Source organism: Talpa occidentalis, unplaced genomic scaffold, assembly GCF_014898055.3.
Source record: "Talpa occidentalis isolate TD23 unplaced genomic scaffold, MPIMG_talOcc4v2.1 talOcc4.3, whole genome shotgun sequence".
NCBI classification, from domain to species: domain Eukaryota; kingdom Metazoa; phylum Chordata; class Mammalia; order Eulipotyphla; family Talpidae; genus Talpa; species Talpa occidentalis.
The window spans coordinates 108,188,831-108,209,580 of NW_023603184.1; the positions used below are offsets into that span (position 1 = coordinate 108,188,831).

A 20,750-nucleotide genomic window follows, 5' to 3' on the forward strand; every position below is an offset into this window, starting at 1 on the left:
CCTAAAGAAAAATAGCCTTATAACAGCTAATCCAAATCCACATTTTGTCTGCTATAACTTCCTCATTCCTGCTCCCTTCTACCTATAAATGTCTTTCACTTTTGTACAGTTCCTCAAAGCTCCTTGCTAAAATGGATAGGCTGCCTGATTTATGAATTGTTGAGTAAAGGCAGTAAGATCTTTAAAACTTATTCATCAGAATTTTGTTCTGTACTACAACCAATAATAGGAAGGAAGGAGGGAAGGAGGGAAGAGAGGGAGGGAGGAAAGGAGGGAAGGAGGGAGGGAGGAAGGAAAGAAGGAAAGAAGGAATCTGTATACTTTTTTTAATCTGTATATAAAACTTTTATATATAGCTAAATCCTTTTATAACACTTATCAAATAATTCCAAATTTGAAAACAAATGACTTCTTGATATGAAGGAATTGTTTTGTTTAAAGCATGATAATGATATTGGGTTATATTGTTTGAAGAACCTTTATGATTTAGAGATACATAGCAAGATATTTATAGTTACACTGAAATGTCTTCAATTCCCTTCACTATTATAGCCATAGTCTTCCTTGGGGAAAGGATGAGGCAGGATGGACCATGGGTTAAATGGCTGTTTGAATTGGGTATACAAATACATGGAGTTAATTATAATATCCTGTTTATTTTTTTTTCTGAGCTCACAATTTTTTATAACAAAAATATTATGAATAAAATAAACATAAATCTCTTTCAAGTAATCTTCCCAGAAAGAAAATACCAGTCCCAGCTAGTTTATAAGTGAGTTCTAAAAAACAAATAACAGATCATTTCAATCTTAACAAATGGTTCCACAGAACAGAAATGCATGGAAAACTTCCAACTCATTCCATGAGACTAGAATAACATTGATACCAAATGACAAAATGAGAAAAGAAATGATCATAAGGACTTGCAAATTATCACGTTAGTTAGTCAGTAGCAAGTGCTAACAAGGCTGTATACAAGTAGGAATTCTTATACACTGCAAGTGGAAAATTAGAATGTTTATGTGGAAAACAAGTTGGCATTATCTTAAAAATTTGAACATTTTGTAACTTATGCCTGCAGATGCCATAAACAGAAACTCTTGTACATGCTTATCAGGAGACATTTATAAGAATGCTTATGGAGCATCATTCAAAATGGTGAAAGAATGGAAAACCACCCAAAAATCCATCAACAAGAGAAAAAGTGAAAATATTTCTATTCACTTGGAATAACAAGTGAATATTTCTATTCAATGTAATAACATTCAGCAATGAAAATGAATCAACTATGTGCACTGCAAGAATATGCATTATTTCAACACATATAATGAGTAAAGAAAAAGCAAGTCAGTGAAGACTAAAATCATTGTACCATTTTTATAAAGCTCAAAAATAAATGAAACTAAATATATTGCTTAGGAATAAATAATATCCCAGATGCTGCCCCTATAGATAGTTATAAAAGATTAATAAAATATTAGTACTCCCTATTTTTTTCTAAAAATTGCTTCACAGTAAATTTTTAAACACACACAAAACCATTAAGAAAAGATGTATAAACACAAACAAATTAGGTGTTAAATTGTGGGTTGGATGAATGAGGTCAAGGAGGGACAGAGATATAGTTCAAGGTACAGATGTTTGAGTTCTTAAGTCGGGGAGTAGGTACCCAAGTATCTATTTTAAGTTTCATATGTACCTATGTATTTTTAAATAGGTACTAAATACTGTATTAAAAAAACTAAAAACAGAAAAGAATAAAAGAAGGCAATGACTAACAGAAAGGAAGTGATGGAATCTCAACCTCAAACTGAAGAAAATGTCTTCTGGGACAACAAGAAGGTTAAAGGGAGAACAAAGAAAAGCCTGGAGGTTCTGATGACAGGAAAGCAGAGGGATTTCATGTGTCTTTTCCCACTTAAAAATAAGAGAAATAAGATAAAGAACATCAAATTACATTTTTGGTTACTTTAATAATTGCAAACTATATTATGTATAGCTATTTTAAGTGGCAATTTAGTGTTATCTCCAGTATAAGGAGTTTTGGCATATGTCAATTTCACTGCTTTGCTAGTTAGGTAATAATGGGAGCTAATTTAAAATAAACACCTTAAAAGGAAAAAGCACAGAAAATGGTTTTCTCTTATTAAAAACCTTGTAATAGAGGGTTTTACTTATTCCCTTGTTCCAATGTAATGTCGTCTGACTAGCTGTTAGAGGTAGAAATAATACTCAACATAAAAGAGAGAGTTAGGCAACAGAAACCATTTAATCTGCCACCAACTCCTAGGATCAAGGCAGATACTTCCACACTTGGAAGATTAAACATAATCAGATAATGTTCTTTAAAAAAGCTATTATTTGAACAATCAGACAACTCAAAATCATGATCACTTCAAATTAACAATTTAGAGAATTATCTACTGCATCTCAGTTTCCACTGTAAATATAATTTTTACTGAAAGAGTGAAGGCAGGGCCTCCCCGGTGGCGCAGCAGTTGAGCGCTGGGTTGCGAAGCTGCCCGCAGCCTCTGCGGCGCCGGTTCGATCCCTAGCTGCTCCCCGGACACTGGAGGGTCCCACATGGCACACAGACCTCTCCTGCCACCCGCTGCTCCCCTCAGCAGTGTACTTCGGTCCTTCTGCCTGCTCTGCTCCCTGCTCTGGCTCTGGTGAATTCTCTCACCCTCCCACGCTTCTGACTGTACCCAGTGCATGTATAAACAAAACAAACAAACAAACAAATAAATAAATAAAACACACCTCTATTAAAAAAAAAGAGTGAAGGCAAGGAGAAAGAGTAAAGGAGGCTGGGAAAATAGCAATAACTGTTTCTACTTTATTAGAAAATATATGTTTAAAAAACAAAAGTAAACAACATTTTAGAAAAATTTGCAATAGTAGGAAAGAATCTTACTTATGAAAATACATCTACTTAAGAATCATCATTTTGAAGTGAGTCAGGGTTGGCAACATGAAAGAGAAGTCCTCCTTCCTGTGCACAGCAAATCTGTACTCTGTTAGTAAAAGTGTGTAACTGTCTACTTTCCTTTAGAAAATGACACCACTTGCCAGAAAGCAACATAAATTATAGTCAGCTGCTTCTAAAAGGACAAACGAAGTTTGAACAGACAATTCAACTACACAGACATCATAGTGGGTTGTTATTTTATAAAAAGGGTTTATCCAAATACATAAGCAAAAACAAGGAAATGTTTTTTCTGGGAGAGGAAAGTAGGGTATTTAGGACTAAAGTAAAATTTGAGTAGAGCTACCATATTGGTTAGCATTTTTAGCTGAGTTATAAGCCTAAACAACTGACTGATCTACCCACTAAGCAACTGATAAATATTAAAAATATTTTAAATTAATATATTTGAAATGGGGACTATTAAAAAGATGATTCTTCCTTTAATAATTTACAATTTTGAAAATGATGTGGGAAGACACTAAAACGTTGCTTGGCATACAAAGCTTAAAGGGAGATTGATATAAAAATCAAAATAACACACTTCAAAAAATAGCTTCTATTATTCTGCAGTGACATGAACATTCAGTATATCATTAATGTCCAAATTTTACATACTACTATCCTATAAGTATATGACTAATGTGTCAGAAAAATTATCTGAATCTTAGGAATTGGCAAGTAAACTCTTTCATGTAGTGCTAAACTTTTACCTTTCATTGACTTCGTACAGACTGACCAATAGGACCAACTGTTATAGGAACTGAGGTTGACTTGTACATTTTATCCAAAATAATATGAATAATTATGTTCCGTGGAATTAATTCCTGTCTACTGGAAAAACAGATAACCTCAAAGATTACAATTTATGGATCTGTAGGACATTAACCAACTTTGCAATTTTATCTGCCTATAAAATCCCTAAATTTCTCAAGTGTTCTTTAAACCATCTCACAAGTTACTGATAATGTCACATCAATTAATGAGCTGCAAGTGTCTGACATTCTCATTTTATATTTGCATGGGAGTCATGACTATCTCTATGAAAATTATACTTTAATATATGTTTATTCAGGAATGCAGTGGGTCTCATATTCTGATTTTTATCTAATTTAACTGCTAAATATTTGCTAGTTATTTTCAAATATACATCTTCAGAATATTCTGTTTATGGATAATAAATTTTTGAAGAAAAAATGTATAGCCTACATTCAAATTTGCTATCACTGTACTAAGCAGAAATTTAAATTTCAGATCTATCTCCAAAGAAATGTGAAAACTAGTAACAAGCACAAAGGGAGACAAAATAAAACAGTGGAACCACAAAAAAGAAGAAAAGATCTCTACCTATATAAGTTTTTCAAACTCCTGCTAAGTCCTTTCAAAGGAAATAAAAACTGAAAATTTTTTAAAGTCCGACATAAATATTACCTTTTCTTTTATTTTATATATGCTAAAGTGCTTAACACATGACAAATTGAATGACTAGACCCACAATACTTTATTAACTAACACATAACAGTGTTCAACAAGTCAGAAGAAAGATATTTACTCTATTGTCTTTATCAAAACATCTGTGAATGTTTTCTTTAATCTGGAATCTGACTTGAAGAAAGACTCAAAATTTGTTTCTTCATTTATTAACTAACACATAACAGTGTTCAACAAGTCAGAAGAAAGATATTTACTCTATTGTCTTTATCAAAACATCTATGAATGTTTTCTTTAATCTGGAATCTGACTTGAAGAAAGACTCAAAATTTGTTTCTTCCTTACTCTCACCCTTCCATCTGTAACTAGAACATTTATCCTTTCCTAATTTTTCAGAATATATTACACTCCCAAAAACCTAACACTAAACCTTTTACTGAGCAGGCACTCAGCTATTTCACTTACGCTGAGAATATGTATGCAAGATCTAGAATGAAAATGTGTCTGTGTGTATTTTTGCATTCTTTATATAGTTCATGTGTGTATATCTATTTATAAACAAACTATTTTAAGGTATATGTTTGCTTGTATCTGTTTATTGGAGAATTTTTTTCTCACTAAAGGAAAATAACTTCCTGCAAAAATTGGAAAGAGGTCCAAATATATGAGTCAGAAGTATTCTTGGCAGGGGAGGATGAAGGAAGGCTTGGTCCTGGAATTTAACATTAATATAGTCTCAAAAAAAAAAAAAAAAACCCACAAAAAACAGGATCAGAATAAGAAATTTCTTTTTTTTTTTTTTTTTTTAAAAAAAGCAATTTAGAACAGTGGCTGGTTATCATTACCAGTAAGTAATAGATTTACTCTCATGAATGACAATAATGAATAAGAAGGTGGAGATCTTTTGATTATTAATCTCCCAATTTGAGAACAAATTAATGCCAATACAACTTCAATTACATCTTATCTTTAGATAAGCTATAGATACTCTTCTCTAATCAGATATAGCTATCAAAGCCACCAGGTATTAAATATAACTGAAAGGCAGAAAGTACTTGAATATAACTAAGTTGCTAAAAAGGAAACTGAACAGCGAGGTTTGTATTTCAGAAGTTGGAGGGATATGTGAAGACACATTTAGGTGAACAATGAGATAGGAATATTTAATGACTAATGAAAAACATTAGAGAAGTAGACAGGAGAAAGGACATCAGTAAAAAAAAATTAGGAAGGATGATAGAGAAGGAAATGTGAAATTACATTAAAAACAGGGCCATTAAAATGACCACTGGATGTTTATTTAACATTGTGGATAGCTAGTAATATATCTTTGTTATGGATAACTCTATAAAGTAAAACATAAACTTCTGATTACAAGAAACATCAATTCTCTTAACAAAGCTACACTTTTAAAAATATTTACAGCATATACAGAAATGTAGACTTAATTACAAAAGCCTAAATCATCTAAAATAATACCAAAGAAAATAATTTTAATTAAATATCTACATTGAATTTAATTATATATAGCTTAAGAATTTTTTAATGGCTACTATTCAACTGTTCCTTAAAGTTGAATATTTTTGGCAGTATATTAGCCAGCATTCTGAAATTACTCTCCTTAGAACATTAGATTTTTAATAAGTACCTAGTGCTTATTTGCTTAGGAAAATATTCTCGCTAAATCCCATCAATGTCTAAAAGAAAATACATTGATAAAAGAAGCTTTAATGCTTGAGTTTCAAAACATCAATTGGTGACATAAGATGAGGCAAAAAGAAATTTAAGCACCATTAATTCATACAGCATGTGACCCAAATAGACACAGCATTTCTCAGTAGATGTCTAAGCAGTATGGGAGACTCTTCATAAAAGGAATCTTCTCCCCTAATCAAGTGTTCACAGCTTTATTTTCTGAACCACTGGTTCCTGTTTACTTTGCTTTTTTTTTTTTTAATTTAAATTTTATTTTTATATTTCCCATACAATTATAACCCCCTTTTTTTGACCCCAATCCCTCCTTTCCCCACCCCTCACCCCCCATAGAGTGTCTCTGGTTCATAGTTGTTTGTTGATTTTGATATTTTCTTTCTTATAGTTATTCTTTTTCCTGGTCCCTTATTTAAGTTTTCTAGATTCCTGCTATGAGTGAGACCATCCGGTATTTTTCTTTTTCTTTCTGTTTACTTTGCTTTTAATCAGAGCAATATTTTCTGTATGTACCTGGCCACCAACCACAGACCTTCCTTCTGGTCTAAAAGACTCACTCACCCTGGCCAACATTCACACCTTCTGCATTCAGCTTTTACTTTCTTTCCTACACTTAATTCTTTTCACTGAGATGCATATCCAATTCAGCCATCAAGCTAACGCACCTATCCTAAAGTAATCTAGCAGCCTGGCAAACTTTCCTTATTATATTGCTGGCACACACCCTTCTACTAAATCAGTCATGTCAACCAAAGACAAAGTTGCAAGATAAAAGCATAAACAAAATAAGTTTTGGTTTTGGCTTAGGTTGCAAACGCTGGAAAGAGTACTGCTCCAATCCTTGCAACAACTACCTAAAAATGATGAAATTAACCTGAAAAAATCACTTTTCTTAAGCCTATCAGAGAGCTAAATTCATAGGAAAAGCCCAAAATCTAAGGAAAGACCAGCATCTTCAAGGATAGATGAAGCTGGAATACCTGCTTATTTGGGGGAAAATGCCAGAATGATACAAGCTAGGTAATAATTTGGCTACAATTTTTCATGATTGCTAAAAGCCAAGTGTAGTCTAGTGTAAGAGTTACAGAACCCCTGGGAGGCACAGACATAAGAATTCAAATTCACTTGCAGGAGCTTCTTCACAGACTTTCCAGGGACTCACGAGAAAAATAGGAGCTGGTTAAGATAAGACACTTCACAAAAGTATTTTTTAGAGTACAAACCTGGGGAAAGGGAACAGCAGTCTCTACTGGGAATGAAGGAAGTTAAAACAGTCCACATTTTTCAACTCTTATCTGCCCTATAGAATAAAAATATTTAAGTGCTGAGGGAAAGCAGCAAGCCCTGGTGATCTTAGGGCACAAATGACACTCCGCTACAGTTGGAAGAAGAAAATATTCTAGGTAGATACTTAGAAAATATTCTAGGTATAGAAGTAGGAATTTATATTATAAGCCCAGACTATTATATCTGGACATCATTCTGAGGGCCTTACTCCCAGACCTAGGTTCACAGAGTCTGCTTCAGACTGAGGCTGAATCAGACTAACAGTCAAAGTCCCTCTAACAAAGGCGCAGACAAAAAGAAAAGTCATAGATAAGGGTGGGACAAATGCTGAAGAAAAAAAACAAAGCTCTGGCAAACCAGGCCCCATATTCAATTCAGGTAACTCTGGAAGAATTTGAAGACTGGTTCACTGTGGGAAATAAAAGCCAAGACTAACACAACTCCTGGCTAGAGCAACTCACCCTTACCCTGAATTGCTAAAAGCCTAACCAAAAAACAGGATGGACCCACGTACAGACACAAATATATTTACCTCACTCTACAGTACCAAACAAGATGTCCAAAATTCAACAACAACAACAAATAACAAGGTACATAAAAAAGCAAGAAAGAAAACAACTCTCTGTCAAGAAACAAAGCAAACAACATAACCAACTATGGAAGTACTTAAGATATATTGGGAATTTCTATCACATGTAAAGTGACAAATTATTTGAACATAAGATAATGAGGTATATTATAAATCCTAGGGCAACCACTAAATAAAATTGAGGAAACATAAATTATAAGGCAACAAAGGATATACTATGCAGTTATAAAAGTATTTAATCCAAAAGAAAAAAAAATTAAATCTAGCAAGATAGTTGATTTTAATCTAACCTTTTCTATAGTGTCATTAAATATAAATGGTCTTAAGTACATACATTGTGGTCTTACATACCACAATGAGAATCTATATACCCACTAGAATAATTGTAATTTAAAAGCACAGAAAAATTCTGACAATACCAAATAATGACAAGGATGTAATTAGAACTTTCATATGTTGCAGGTGGGAACCCACAACAACTCTAAAATCGGCAATTTGTAAGGTCCTTATAAAGCTAAACATCTACGTACCATATGACCTAATAATTTCACTCCTAGGTGTTTTACCTCTCAAAATAAAAACTATGTTCACACAAAAGCTTAAACATGAATGTTTAAAGTGGCTTTATTTGTCATCACCCAAAACTGGAAACAACCTTAAATGTGCCTTAAATGGGGAATGGATATTTTGTGGTACATCTATATAATGGAATACTATTCAGCAATGAAGAGATAGGAATGCATTCAACAACATAGATGAATCTCATCTATGAGATACATATGTAGATTAAAAGAAACCAGACTAAAAATGCTATATACAGTATCATTCTTATGGAATTTTAGAAAAGGAAGAACTATAGGAACATAAAATAGATCAGTGGTTATCAGGGGCTAAAAATGGAAAAAAGAGTTGACTACAAAGAGGCCAGTAAGGATTTTTGGAGTAATAAAATATTTCCTGATTTCTTAACTGTGGTGGTTATAAACCTTTTTGTAACCAAACTTTGTATCCTTCAATGCTTCCACACTTTATTTAACCAATATAAAGTTCAGTATCTACCAATTCTCCTAAAGGGAAGAGGTGATTAACTGGTTGTGGAAGGGAAAACATGGCAGAACTGCAGAATTTGTATGCCATGTTAGAACTTCTTTCTAGTCTACAATCACACAAGGAAAGTGAGAGAGTAATACTAATTAATAGGTGAATAGTGGTAACTGCTCATTTATCAATCAAAACCAAACTGCATACTAAAAAATAACTAGGCTCTAACTTCAATTTCAAAACATTTAGAATTTCCTATTGGTTAAATGCCCTGCTGCTAATATAAAAAAAAAAAAAAACAAAACTTCATAAAGAGATTCTACTTATTTAAAGGAGTTAACAAAGAATGGTATAAATGAAAACAAGTAAGCATTTGCAATCTTCGAAATCCATTTAAGAAATACCTGAATGGCAACTATGTGCTAATCATTGCTTAGCACTTATAAAGCACTGATAAGTGTAATAACATTAGCAAATAATGCTAGCAAAATGCTTTTTTCTAAAGACATAACACACTTTTTTATAAAGTATATTTACCTCAAAGCCAAGTCTATCCTTTTCTTTCCAAAAACAAAAATGTGTTACTTTCTTATCCCAAAATTCATCTGGCTTCACTACACAAACAAGGGAAACCTCCGCTGGAACAACATTCTATAAAATACAAAAATATATATATAAATTATGCATGTGAAATGAATAATTTATAAAGTTATAAATTACTAGATATTCATGATTAGGCTGGGTAATTAAGAAAACTTAGGAAAATATTAAAATAATAATGCAGAAGAAATACTCCAAATTCCAAAGCATACATGACAATAAACACTTGGAAAGACAGTTGATTTAGGAAAGATTTTAAATAAACAACATAACACAGATAGTACATATGATTATTATTGTGTTTTACTGAATTTTTCTACCAGGAATATGTTTAGATTAAATTGCAAGACTTAATTTGTGGCTAAGAGATTATTAACTTGATTTTTCTATGAGATGAAATTTTTTCTAACACCATCACCTTGGAGAATTTCTTCAAGTAACAAAATCAATTTTCTCACAAAATAAGTTTCTTATTGACCAGTATATAAAGAAGTCAAGATTCTACATGATTATTAAGTTGAAGAAGAGGACAAAGTTAATATTTGACAAATATAATTTCACAGTTATTGGATATGGTTATTTACGTTACCTACAAAAGAATGAAAATTAGTATGTATTAATAAACAGCCCACATATATTTTATCAGCAAGTCATAGAGTCCATTTTATTTCCATTTTTAAAATATATATTAAATCTAGCCATTTCTACTACCTGCATCGCCAATATCCCCAAACTAGTTGGTCTTTTGAAGTATCCTCTTAATAAGACTCCCTGCTTCATGTTTACTTGTGCTCAGAATAAAATTCAAACCCTTTACCAAGGCCTTCCAAGTACAAGTTATTCCAAGCTCAAGGTCCAACTGACTTCTCAGATCTCATCTCACACCTCTCCCCTCCTAGTTCATTCCTCTACCACAGCCACACCAACCTTGCTGCTCCTAGAAAGTGAAATGTTTCACCCCAGGACTTTGTATTCGATGTTTCCTTTGTCTAGAAGGAGTGCTTCCTCAGATTTACTGAGATTCTACTCAAATAGTCCCTATTCAAAGGCTTTATCTCACCATCCTATCTCAAATAGCACCATCTGACTCAGTCTCTTTTTATCACTGTATTTTTATGCATAGCATCTATCACTATCTGTTACATTATTTCATTTTCTCAACTACAGAAGAGTAAGTTAAGCTTCAGACAACTCCAGTAATTTCTCCAAAGTAACACAGTTAAAAAGTGATGGCAGGGCCTCCCACGTGGCGTGGCACAGCGGTTGAGCACTGGGCTGCGAAGCTGCCCCCAGCCTCTGTAGCGCCAGTTTGATCCCTGGCGAGGATCCCACATGGCACGCAGACCTCTCCTGCCGTGCCCGCTGCTCCCCTCAGCAGTGTATTTTGTGAGTCTGTCTGTTCTGCTCCCCGCTCTGGCTCTGATGAATCACCCTCCCACACTTCTGACTGTACCCAGTGTTGTATAAATAAATAAATCTTAAAAAAAAAAAAAAAAAAAGATGTTTAAAAAAAAAAAGTGATGGCAGGGCCTCCCCTGGTGGCGCAGCAGTTGAGCGTTGGGCTGTGAAGCTGCCCGCAGCCTCTGCAGCGCCGGTTCGATCCCCAGCCATCTGCGAGGGTCCCACATGGTGTGCAGATCTCTCCTGCCATGCCCGCTGCTCCCCTGAGCAGTGTATTTTGTCAGTCTGCCTGTTCTGTTCCCCACTCTGGCTCTGGTGAATTCTGTCACCCTCCCGCGCTTCTGACTGTACCCAGTGCTTGCATAAATAAATAAATAAATCTTTAAAAAAAAAAAGTGATGGCACTCAAAAACTGGATCTGACTCTCAAGTTCTACTGCACCATTTCATATGTTCTAGACTAGGGGACAGTAAATTCTCTCTGACAATCCAGACAAAACCTATTTAGGCATTTCAGGCTGTCTGTCTCTGATGAGACTATTTAAATTATACTACTGCAGTACGAAAGCAGTCATAGAATGGGTATGGTTGCGTTCCAATAAAATTTTCTTTACAAACTCCAGGGGCCAGCCACTGCTCTAAGCCACATATGGCACAACCAAATAACAGTAATAATAATTATAATGAAAACAGTAGGTTTTTAATTCCCAAATGTTCTAGGGCATTATCATTGATTATTAATATTTAGGGAAAAATGAAAAACATTTGCATTTAAACATGTCATGCACACATCTCAGATCTAATAACCAATACAATGACTGGTTGTGATTAAGTAAAACAAATTCAGTGGTATTAACTTTTAATCATGGGGGCTGAGGAAATTTAGGGTAGTTTGAGGCTTATTCATATATTGACTTATGGAAGATTATTATTTTTGAATAATTGAATATTAAAATTTTGTGAGAAACCAAGCCACTCAATTTAGAAAACACAAGTTACAGGCAAAGGCAGCGCTGTCTGAGCTCCCAAACAACTGATCCCAGTCTTTTTTAAAATAGAAGCAATGAATAATTTTGTATGTAAAAACGGTTTGACAATGCGTAAAAAACAGATCATTGCAACTTCTGAAAATGTTAACTAATAATAAATCCAAAAGTTGTTAAAATACCTATCAGAAAAGAAATCGCAAGAGGAAATTAAATCATCCTTTGATTGTTCTTCAAAACTGCCACTGATCAAAGTCCAGTTCAAACAGCAAGTCCCAACAGCTCATCTGTGATACAGTTGATTGACAGAATGAAAGGAAGAATACAGAGTCATAATTAATGGAGTTCTCACCTAGTAGTTATTTCAACTCTTCTCTTCTTTACAGAGAAGAGTTCATCTTCCAGGTTTGAAATATGAAAGTGCTTGGAACACATTTGACAGAAAAAGTTATGGGATCTCAATTTTTGCGACCTTAAAAATTGATCCTGTAAAGCTGTGCACATTCCAACCCAAAGGAATGGTTTTCATGACGAAAAGCTCAGGCCAACCATTTAAGAAGAATGAGTAATGGGTTGGGTAGATAACTTGGAGATCACCTCAGATACTTTCCACTGGTAAATACATACTTTGTAACGGACAAAGCAAAACCTGAGGCTTAAGCCAAGCTAAATTCCAATCATGGCTATTTCCCATGTTCAAAATGAGAACCTGACTAAGTTCTCTAAAATCCTTTAGCCTCTAACTCCTTTGGAAATAACAAAACCTGTTTCCCAAAGTTGTAAGGATAAAATTAAATGAAATAATTTATATAGCAAGCTTAGTAGAGTATCTGAACCATATTCAGTACTAAAATTAAAAACTAAACTTACCACCTTGTTCCACCCATCAATAATCCCTTTTTCCTAATTATCCTAAATAGAAGATAAAACATTAAGAATCATTCTCCTTAGTTATCATTTAAACATTTTAATTATATTCCTTTCCTTATATGACCCTACAGCACCTACCAATTATTTCTCCAATCCATTTAAAATTTTGATCTTTCTTCCAATTTCACTGATTTTTACCTAACTTAATTTTACTATAACTGCCAACTTCTGTGTCACCAAAGCTGGACTGTAATCAACTCCACTGTATTTGCTTCACTTTTGAGCTATAGCTAAGTCAATGTCTCTGCCAGGAATGACCTTTTTATTTTCTTTCATTAAAATGAGCTAATCTCTTTTATTAATTCATTTATTTTACCTGCCCTAGGAAGCCTTCTAGGAAACTGTGTTATATAAAAGGAATCTTCCCTCTGCCAATCACTCAACTGTTTTATTTTCCATTTCAGATCATATCATTAATACCCTTACAAGAAACCACCAAGTGTTTACTAGGTGCCTATTACATGCAAGGGACCACCGAGACATTCTGTCAGGAGTACCAAAAAAACACAAAATACAAGGCTGTGATCAGATCAAGAACTTTGTAATTGCAGGAGTTTATTAAATGCTAATTTGTGAGCTGCCAAAATCTCAAAAGAGAGAGTTGTTAAGTAAACTTCTAGATGAGAAATAAATAGGAATACCATGAACCCTGCTGCTTTTGGAAAAAAAGAGGAGAATGAAAGGGAGGCCTATCAGAACTACCAGAGAAGATTTTTCAGACTAGAATTACCCAGTTCGATTCCCTGGCCTACTTGCTAAAATTACTTAAACATGACATATTATTTTCAATCACTTACAAACCTTTAAGATAGAGATGGAATTTATTTTATTACTCAAAGTCAAGCCCATAAAAATTGAATTTAAGCAATCCAATAGTGATGTGTACATTTCAGTCACTGCTAAGAAACTAGAGCACATGCTAATAATAAATGAAAGTTATTTGCCATTATCACCTTGATGTGTTGCTGTAAATTAAAAGCCATTCCCTGATAGTCAAAAATAAAATTACCTGTAGCATTAGGACTACTGTTTTCACCACATTCCACTGTGATTTTCTGCCGTCCACAATCACAGTAAATCCTCTAGCTTTACACTTTTCACTGAAATGAAACAAAATTATAAAATATTAAATTTCATATTTTATTCATCATAATCCTAAACAAAGAAAATGTATAGCTTAATAATATATGGAGTAGCATTATTCTCACTTGGTTTGGTTTACTTTGTCAATGAATAAAATTCTTCAGTTTTTTTCAAGCAATTTATTCTCTCACTTCAGGAAATATTAACAATTTACAATCAATTTGGCATGGAAAGTCAATGTCTTAAAAAAAGAAGAAATCAAAGCAATACTCAAGTAATTTCACCAGCCTCTCAACTTCTTCATCTATAAAATGGAATCACTGTAAAGGTAGTAACTTTAAGTACATATTTACTTTTTGTCTCTCCTTTCTACCAGAAGTATAAGGTGTGTGGAAGCAATAGTTTAAAACAGATAGTAAACAAAGTGAACTATTTTTAAACAACTGGAAATTTTCAGGGGTAAATGTAATGAGATGAGGCAGCACTTGATTTACATAACTCAAAGCTTGAATACATCTCCCCTCTCATTCTGAATTCTCAGCCACTTGAACAGTAAAATATTGTCTTAAATATCAGAAATCGTATGTATTATATTCAATTACTCAAATATTGACTAAACACTTCCCAGAAATCTACCCCAGTAAAATACAATTATTATATGTAAAACCACACCCTAAATACCAAAACTACCTTACAACTCAATGTTTTTGTTGTTGTGAAATGCAGCTTGACTAAGCAGAACTGGGATTTGATATTGAGACCTCTTCAAATGCAAAATTCCCCCAATTACATGATAGGAAAGATAAACAGTAGACCATTTCCTGGTATTTAAAGTCAACACATCAGGGAATTTTAATCCTCCCTTACTGCCTTCAAACATTCACTTTAGCCTTAAGAAAGTTCTTCTCCCCCCCCCCCAAACAAAAACAGTTTATTATGTCAAAGGTATCCAGACCTCATTCCATTTTATGATAATGGTCCTTACATAGAAAGTGCAGCAAGTAGAAAGTCTTTAGAATTTCTGTACATACTTTATATTTAACATTTGAATATTTGGCTAATATCTGGTTCATCAATGGTACATTTATCCACTTTGATGAGTAGGCTCTTTTTTTTTTTTAAAGTTAATATATTGCATTTATTATTATAGTATCTGCTTGATAAAAAAGCCTACAAATATTCCATTATTTCCTATTCTATGCATATAAGTAAAATCAAACAAGTGATTTTGTCTTCTGTGTTAATAATGATTCCAACATCCTCCAGACCATCCTCCAGACAACTAATAGCAATAGTTTCCCCAGTTCAAGCATGTAGGAACCAAGTTCCCTGCCATTTGCTTCACTCTATATCCTGTGAATTAGCCATATCAGAGTCATCACCAATAGCTCAAACACATGCATCTGTGCCTCTGTGTCTGCATGGAAAAACATCTTCTATCCTACTTGAAAGCATTCCCATAAATTGCACACCTCCTGCCCTGGGCACTATGAGTTATTTTGTCAGTTTTTGTTTCATTAATCTCTGTACACATCTGTGGCATAGCATTCCTTTTATATTAAGGTATGCCTCCAAGTCTATGCAGCAGCTCTACTTCCCTGTCCATGCAAAATGCCTGTGACAAAGATGTTTGATAAGGAGTAATTTAATGTATTCTAGATTAATTCATTCCTTTTCCTATTCCCGCCAACTAGAAGCATTGAAAGGACTGTCTTAAGAAAGTTCTTAGAGGGCCTCCCCGGTGGCGCAGCGGTTGAGCACTGGGTTGCTAAGCTGCCCGCAGCCTCTGCGGTGCCGGTTCGATCCCCAGCTGTTCCCCAGCCACCAGAGGAGGGTCCCACATGGTGCGCAGACCTCTCCTGCCGCCCGCTGCTCCCCTCAGCAGTGTACTTCGGTCCTTCTGCCTGCTCTGCTCAATTCTCTCACCCTCCCGTGCTTCTGACTGTACCCAGTGCTTGTATAAATAAAAATAAATAAATCTTAAAAAAAAACTCTTTAAAAAAAAAGCACACTTCAAAAAGGATGTTTTTATATGTGAATTATATCTCAATTTGAAAAATGTTTAAATATTCTATATTTGGATTTTACACTATAAAATAAAGGATCCATTCCATATTATTTAGGAGTAAAAAATGAAATCAAGTGAGAACTTCTGGATTAGTGACATTAAAATTTACTGGGAGAGGGGCCTCCCCGGTGGCGCAGCAATTGAGCGCCGCGCTGCGAAGCTGTCCACAGCCTCTGCAGCGCCGGTTTGATTCCTGGCTGGCCAGGGCAAACCCCACATGGCGCAGCAGACCTCTCCTGCCTTGCCCGCTGCTCCCCTCAGCAGTGTCTTCAGTCACTCTGCTCCTCTGCTCCCCACTCTGGCTCTGGTGAAATCTCTCACCCTCCCTCGCTTCTGACCTGTGCCCCAGTTCTTGTATAAAATAAATAAATAAATCTTTTAAAAAAAAACACTTGATGGGAGAAAAAATCTGACATCTAACTGTTACTTGTGAGCTCAGCTAAGGAGGAAACTTCCAGAGTTCTCACCAAAACAATATCTAGATAAGACCCCTAGACTTAAGGAGCATAGAAGCCCAAGAAAGACAAGAATAGGCAGTAGTTAGCTGTTGAGTGGTCTTCAGAAAGTGGCAGGAGCTCAGGGACATTACCAATGCATTACAGAAATTTGCAGGAGGGAGAGCTGCCCAGTGGATAACCTTCCTGGTTGGGACTAGAGCCAAGAGAAATGTGCTATCCCCATTTGGTACTCTCTTGTTACCGGCATCTCCATGTCTGATACACAATTTACACAAACAGTTTGTTAACCAAAAACATTTTATATAAACAATACATTTATATGTCAAAGCGCATGCTAAATTAATCTGTACATTAAAACAACAAAAGTAATGAGACTTGTAAATACCATCTGCAGTGATCCTAATGGCTTAGGATTTTCTAAATTTATCTTTTAGGATACTTAAAAATTTCTTAATTTCATACCTCTCACCATGTAAATGAAAATACAATGCAAAAATAGTATTGGAAAATTGCCAAGAACCAAGTCTTTCAACTACTTAAAGGGAATAAAAACACATTTAATTTAGAAGCATGTTATAACCTTTTATAAAGTGCATGTTGGAAGAGCTAAAGTGCCACATTATATTCTAATACTACTACTAACATGTTTATTATTATATTTTAAGAACTGTTACTAAAAATAAAAAAATAAATCTATTAAGATGTTGTCTCCTTATTCCTTTAGAACCTTTCAAGGGTGAAAGCAGGCTATGTTAAAACATCTGCAAAAAAGAAGTGAGACTCCTTGACAAGATCTTTCATTTTCACTAGAAAGAGAATGACCTGACATTCTATAACTCTATATTTGGATGATCAACATATTCCCCTTGAGCTAGAAATGCTATGATTTTAAATATACACATACTATACTGTTGAAAAAAAATGTTAAAATGGTTTTCAAGATTTCTCTTACAACTGTAGTCAGTTATTTTCATATGACAATAATCAACAATTATCAATATATTCAGGTTAAATGTCAATGAATACTAGAAGTTATCAGTAGATATGGCACTATGGTTATAACACAAATGGCTTTTTTAAACACAGAAATGAGGAGCCCAAACTTGGAGCCAGATAATCAGGTTCAAATTCTTCAAGTCCTGGTTTGTCACATGTTTTGGTCAAGTCCGCTCAGTTCCTTCATATGTAAGATATCTCATAGGGTTACTCACCTAATAGGGTTACTATGAGAATTAAATGACAATTTATCTACTACTTCTTTACACTGCATATCCTTTTCATATATGTCTCTCAATCATCATCCACAAGTAAATCCTAAGGTCCATTTTAAACGTAATGTCCTAAAAGGAAGACAAGACTAACCTAAATCAACTTCTTAACTATCAAAACAGCTTCTACTTAGCTGGCAACTTCTGCATTTTTATTTGAGTTTTCCACAAAATGTAAGATACTCTGAAATAGGTCGTTTACTAGGTCCAGGTCAACATACATCTGAGTAAACAGAGCTCTGAAGAAAATGAAGTAACAGGATTAAACACAGGGCAGAAACCCATATCCACCGACCCTGATCATTGACTAATGGTGGGTTACTGCACAGAACTATAAAACAGAAATCATGAGCCACAGTTTCTCCCTTCATGGGATCAGTTAGAAAAGAGAAAGAGTGGGAAGAAAGTATTTTAATTAGCATCTACTTTTTATTCACAGGCATTGTCTTATTTAATGTTACTATGGAAACTTAAACCTTTAAAGTTAAAAAAAAGACTTAAATAACAAATGCAAACATTCACGAATTTCACTAAGCAGATGTGATTAGACAGAGTCAGGAGCAGCAAAGGCTATAGCTTAGCTAACTAAAGGAAGTATCTGTACAAAAACATCAACGCAACTGAATGTGAAAGGATACAGAGCAGGATGAACATGAGCAAAAGCATAATTTATTAACTTGGGAATGTTTCTTACCTTTTCTGATCTTACTTTCTCACCTACAAAATAGGGGCAATAATATTACCTACCTTCTCAAGTTATTTTGAAGGTAAGTTGACACTAGTATGTAAAACTAAGTGTTTTCCATGATAAATGCTCAAGAAATATCAGCTGAAAAAGTGAGTCAAATCATAGAAAGTCTTGGCATAGAAGTTAAAAGAAGGTTGAAATATTTCCCTTCAGAACAAAGACTTGGTCTTTCTTGTCTTCACATGTACAATGTATAATGTCTACACTTGAGATCAGCAAAATGACTACAGAATTTAATTCATTATGTACACAGGAGAAGAGGTGACAGAAAATTGAGAAGGATGATAGAATTGTTGTTTTGGCAAAATTTAATCTTGTATTTATATACAGACTGAGGTGAAAATGGGGACAGAGATTAGCTTGGCTATACCTGTACTAGTCCAGCTTGACAACTCAGCCATCCCTGTATGCAAACTAAAACATATGGGAAGGAAACTTAGCACACAGAAAAATAAAAAATACAAGGCATTGTAAATTTTCAATACATATTTATTGAACAAATGAATATTAAAACAATCACTCATAAATAGGATAAAGCATTTTCCAAGCACTTAGCTACAGTGCTTTTCAGTGACCCCCAAGGTCAACAAAATTATATCTCTTCCATTTACTGAAAGGACATTTATTTATTGAGAAGAGAAAAAGAAAGGCATTGGTCAAACTTTCGTGGAAGCTTAGCTCATATTTAAAAAAAAAAAAAAGTAGAGGAGAGGTCTCTCAGTCATCCAGACTGACTATACTAAAACTTCTAAAGACTAAGAAGGAAAATCAATGTTCAATTAGAGGTATTACACTCATATTCAAATTATTTTCCAATTGCTCTGCAGAGTACTGTATGCTACAAGAGGCTCCTAAAAAGTCCATAGGTAGATGTCCATAGATAGATTTCTTAAAATTCTGAACCTATAGACTATAAACACTATAGAAAAATGGCAGTTACATGTATGTAACTACATGTATGGGATTCAAATGATAATTTCACGATTTTAAAGAATTATGAATTCTATTGCTGATATATTTCCTATCATGATATAGTTTAGATCATTTCTATGACATTGTTAAATCTGGCTCATTCCTTTAATGTGCATATACTGAACACCTAAAGATTACAAATTATTTTTAGTAGCATTGTGAATATGAAAATAAAAAAAACATGGTCCTACATTCAAGGAAACACAAAATCTAATTAAAAAATAGACCATAAAGCACTATGACACCAAGCAGAAGTGACTAGGAAAAACTGTCTAAAAGGTAATATAATGGAAAAAAGGCTGATAAACACTGGTATATAGGTTTGGCCATATGGGTTTTTAAAAAGCAGGCAGCCTCAATTAGCTTGTAATCACATTTCATGTAATAGTATTAAAACAATTCATTTCACACATTGACTATAGATATATTCCTACCTGAAGATTTTGAAAGATGAAATAAAATGATATGAGACAAAGACCTACTTGTGAAGTTTTGTGTTAAACTCAGTATTTAACACATTAGATATTTTCTAATGAAAAGATCCACAAATTAATGTATATATCATGTCTAACTCCATAAGACAATACTAAATTTGATTTTATTTTCTGAATAATGGACTCATAATTTCTGATCCTGTTGTTTATGTCTATACTGTACAGCAGTAGCATGAGAACAAAAGAAAAACTTCTTCTACCTCTCCTAAAATTTAACCCTCAGGCTGATCCAAAAGCATCAGTAATGGCTAATCTTGATCACCACAAAGAACTAAACATAAGCAATTATCTGAACAAAAAGTTCAGTGTTCAGGTCAGGCTACAATTAACCTGAGTCTCTCCTTTCTCTTCAGTCCTCTTACTCAAGAGACTGAAACAAAAACAAAACAAAAGAAAACAAAACAAAACAAAACAAAAAAACAAGCTTAGGGCCAACCTGTGCGAAAATGAATCAGGAAATGGTCCCATTGTTAACTATCCTGGTTTACCTGTTTAAAATAGGTATATTTCACAACTGGTCCTTGGTGATTAAAAATAAGCATAAAGTACAAGTAAGAAACTTAGTAGCTCCTTTTCATCTTTACATAAATTTTCAAAGCTCTTATTATATTCCAAATGATATCATGTTCATTGAACAAAGAGATTACTTATAGACATCTCCCGTAAAGAGAAGGCCATGTTCACTAGTCACACTGCTGGAGTAGCGTGGAAACAGTT

The 20,750-nt window shown here is 34.0% G+C and overlaps 1 protein-coding gene across 6 annotated transcripts in view; it reads right to left on the reverse strand.

Annotated features, from left to right (window-relative positions):
• Nucleotides 1-20,750, reverse strand: part of SESTD1 (SEC14 and spectrin domain containing 1) — a 101,737-nt gene that overhangs the window by 43,541 nt on the left and 37,446 nt on the right. For all 6 annotated transcript variants that reach the window (XM_037523641.1, XM_037523639.1, XM_054699895.1 and 3 more), the window contains 2 exons: nucleotides 13,952-14,042; nucleotides 9,564-9,677 (listed from right to left, as the gene is read on the reverse strand). In XM_037523641.1, coding sequence (XP_037379538.1) covers nucleotides 9,564-9,677; nucleotides 13,952-14,042 — 205 coding nt within the window. The remainder of the gene's footprint in view (nucleotides 1-9,563; nucleotides 9,678-13,951; nucleotides 14,043-20,750) is intronic.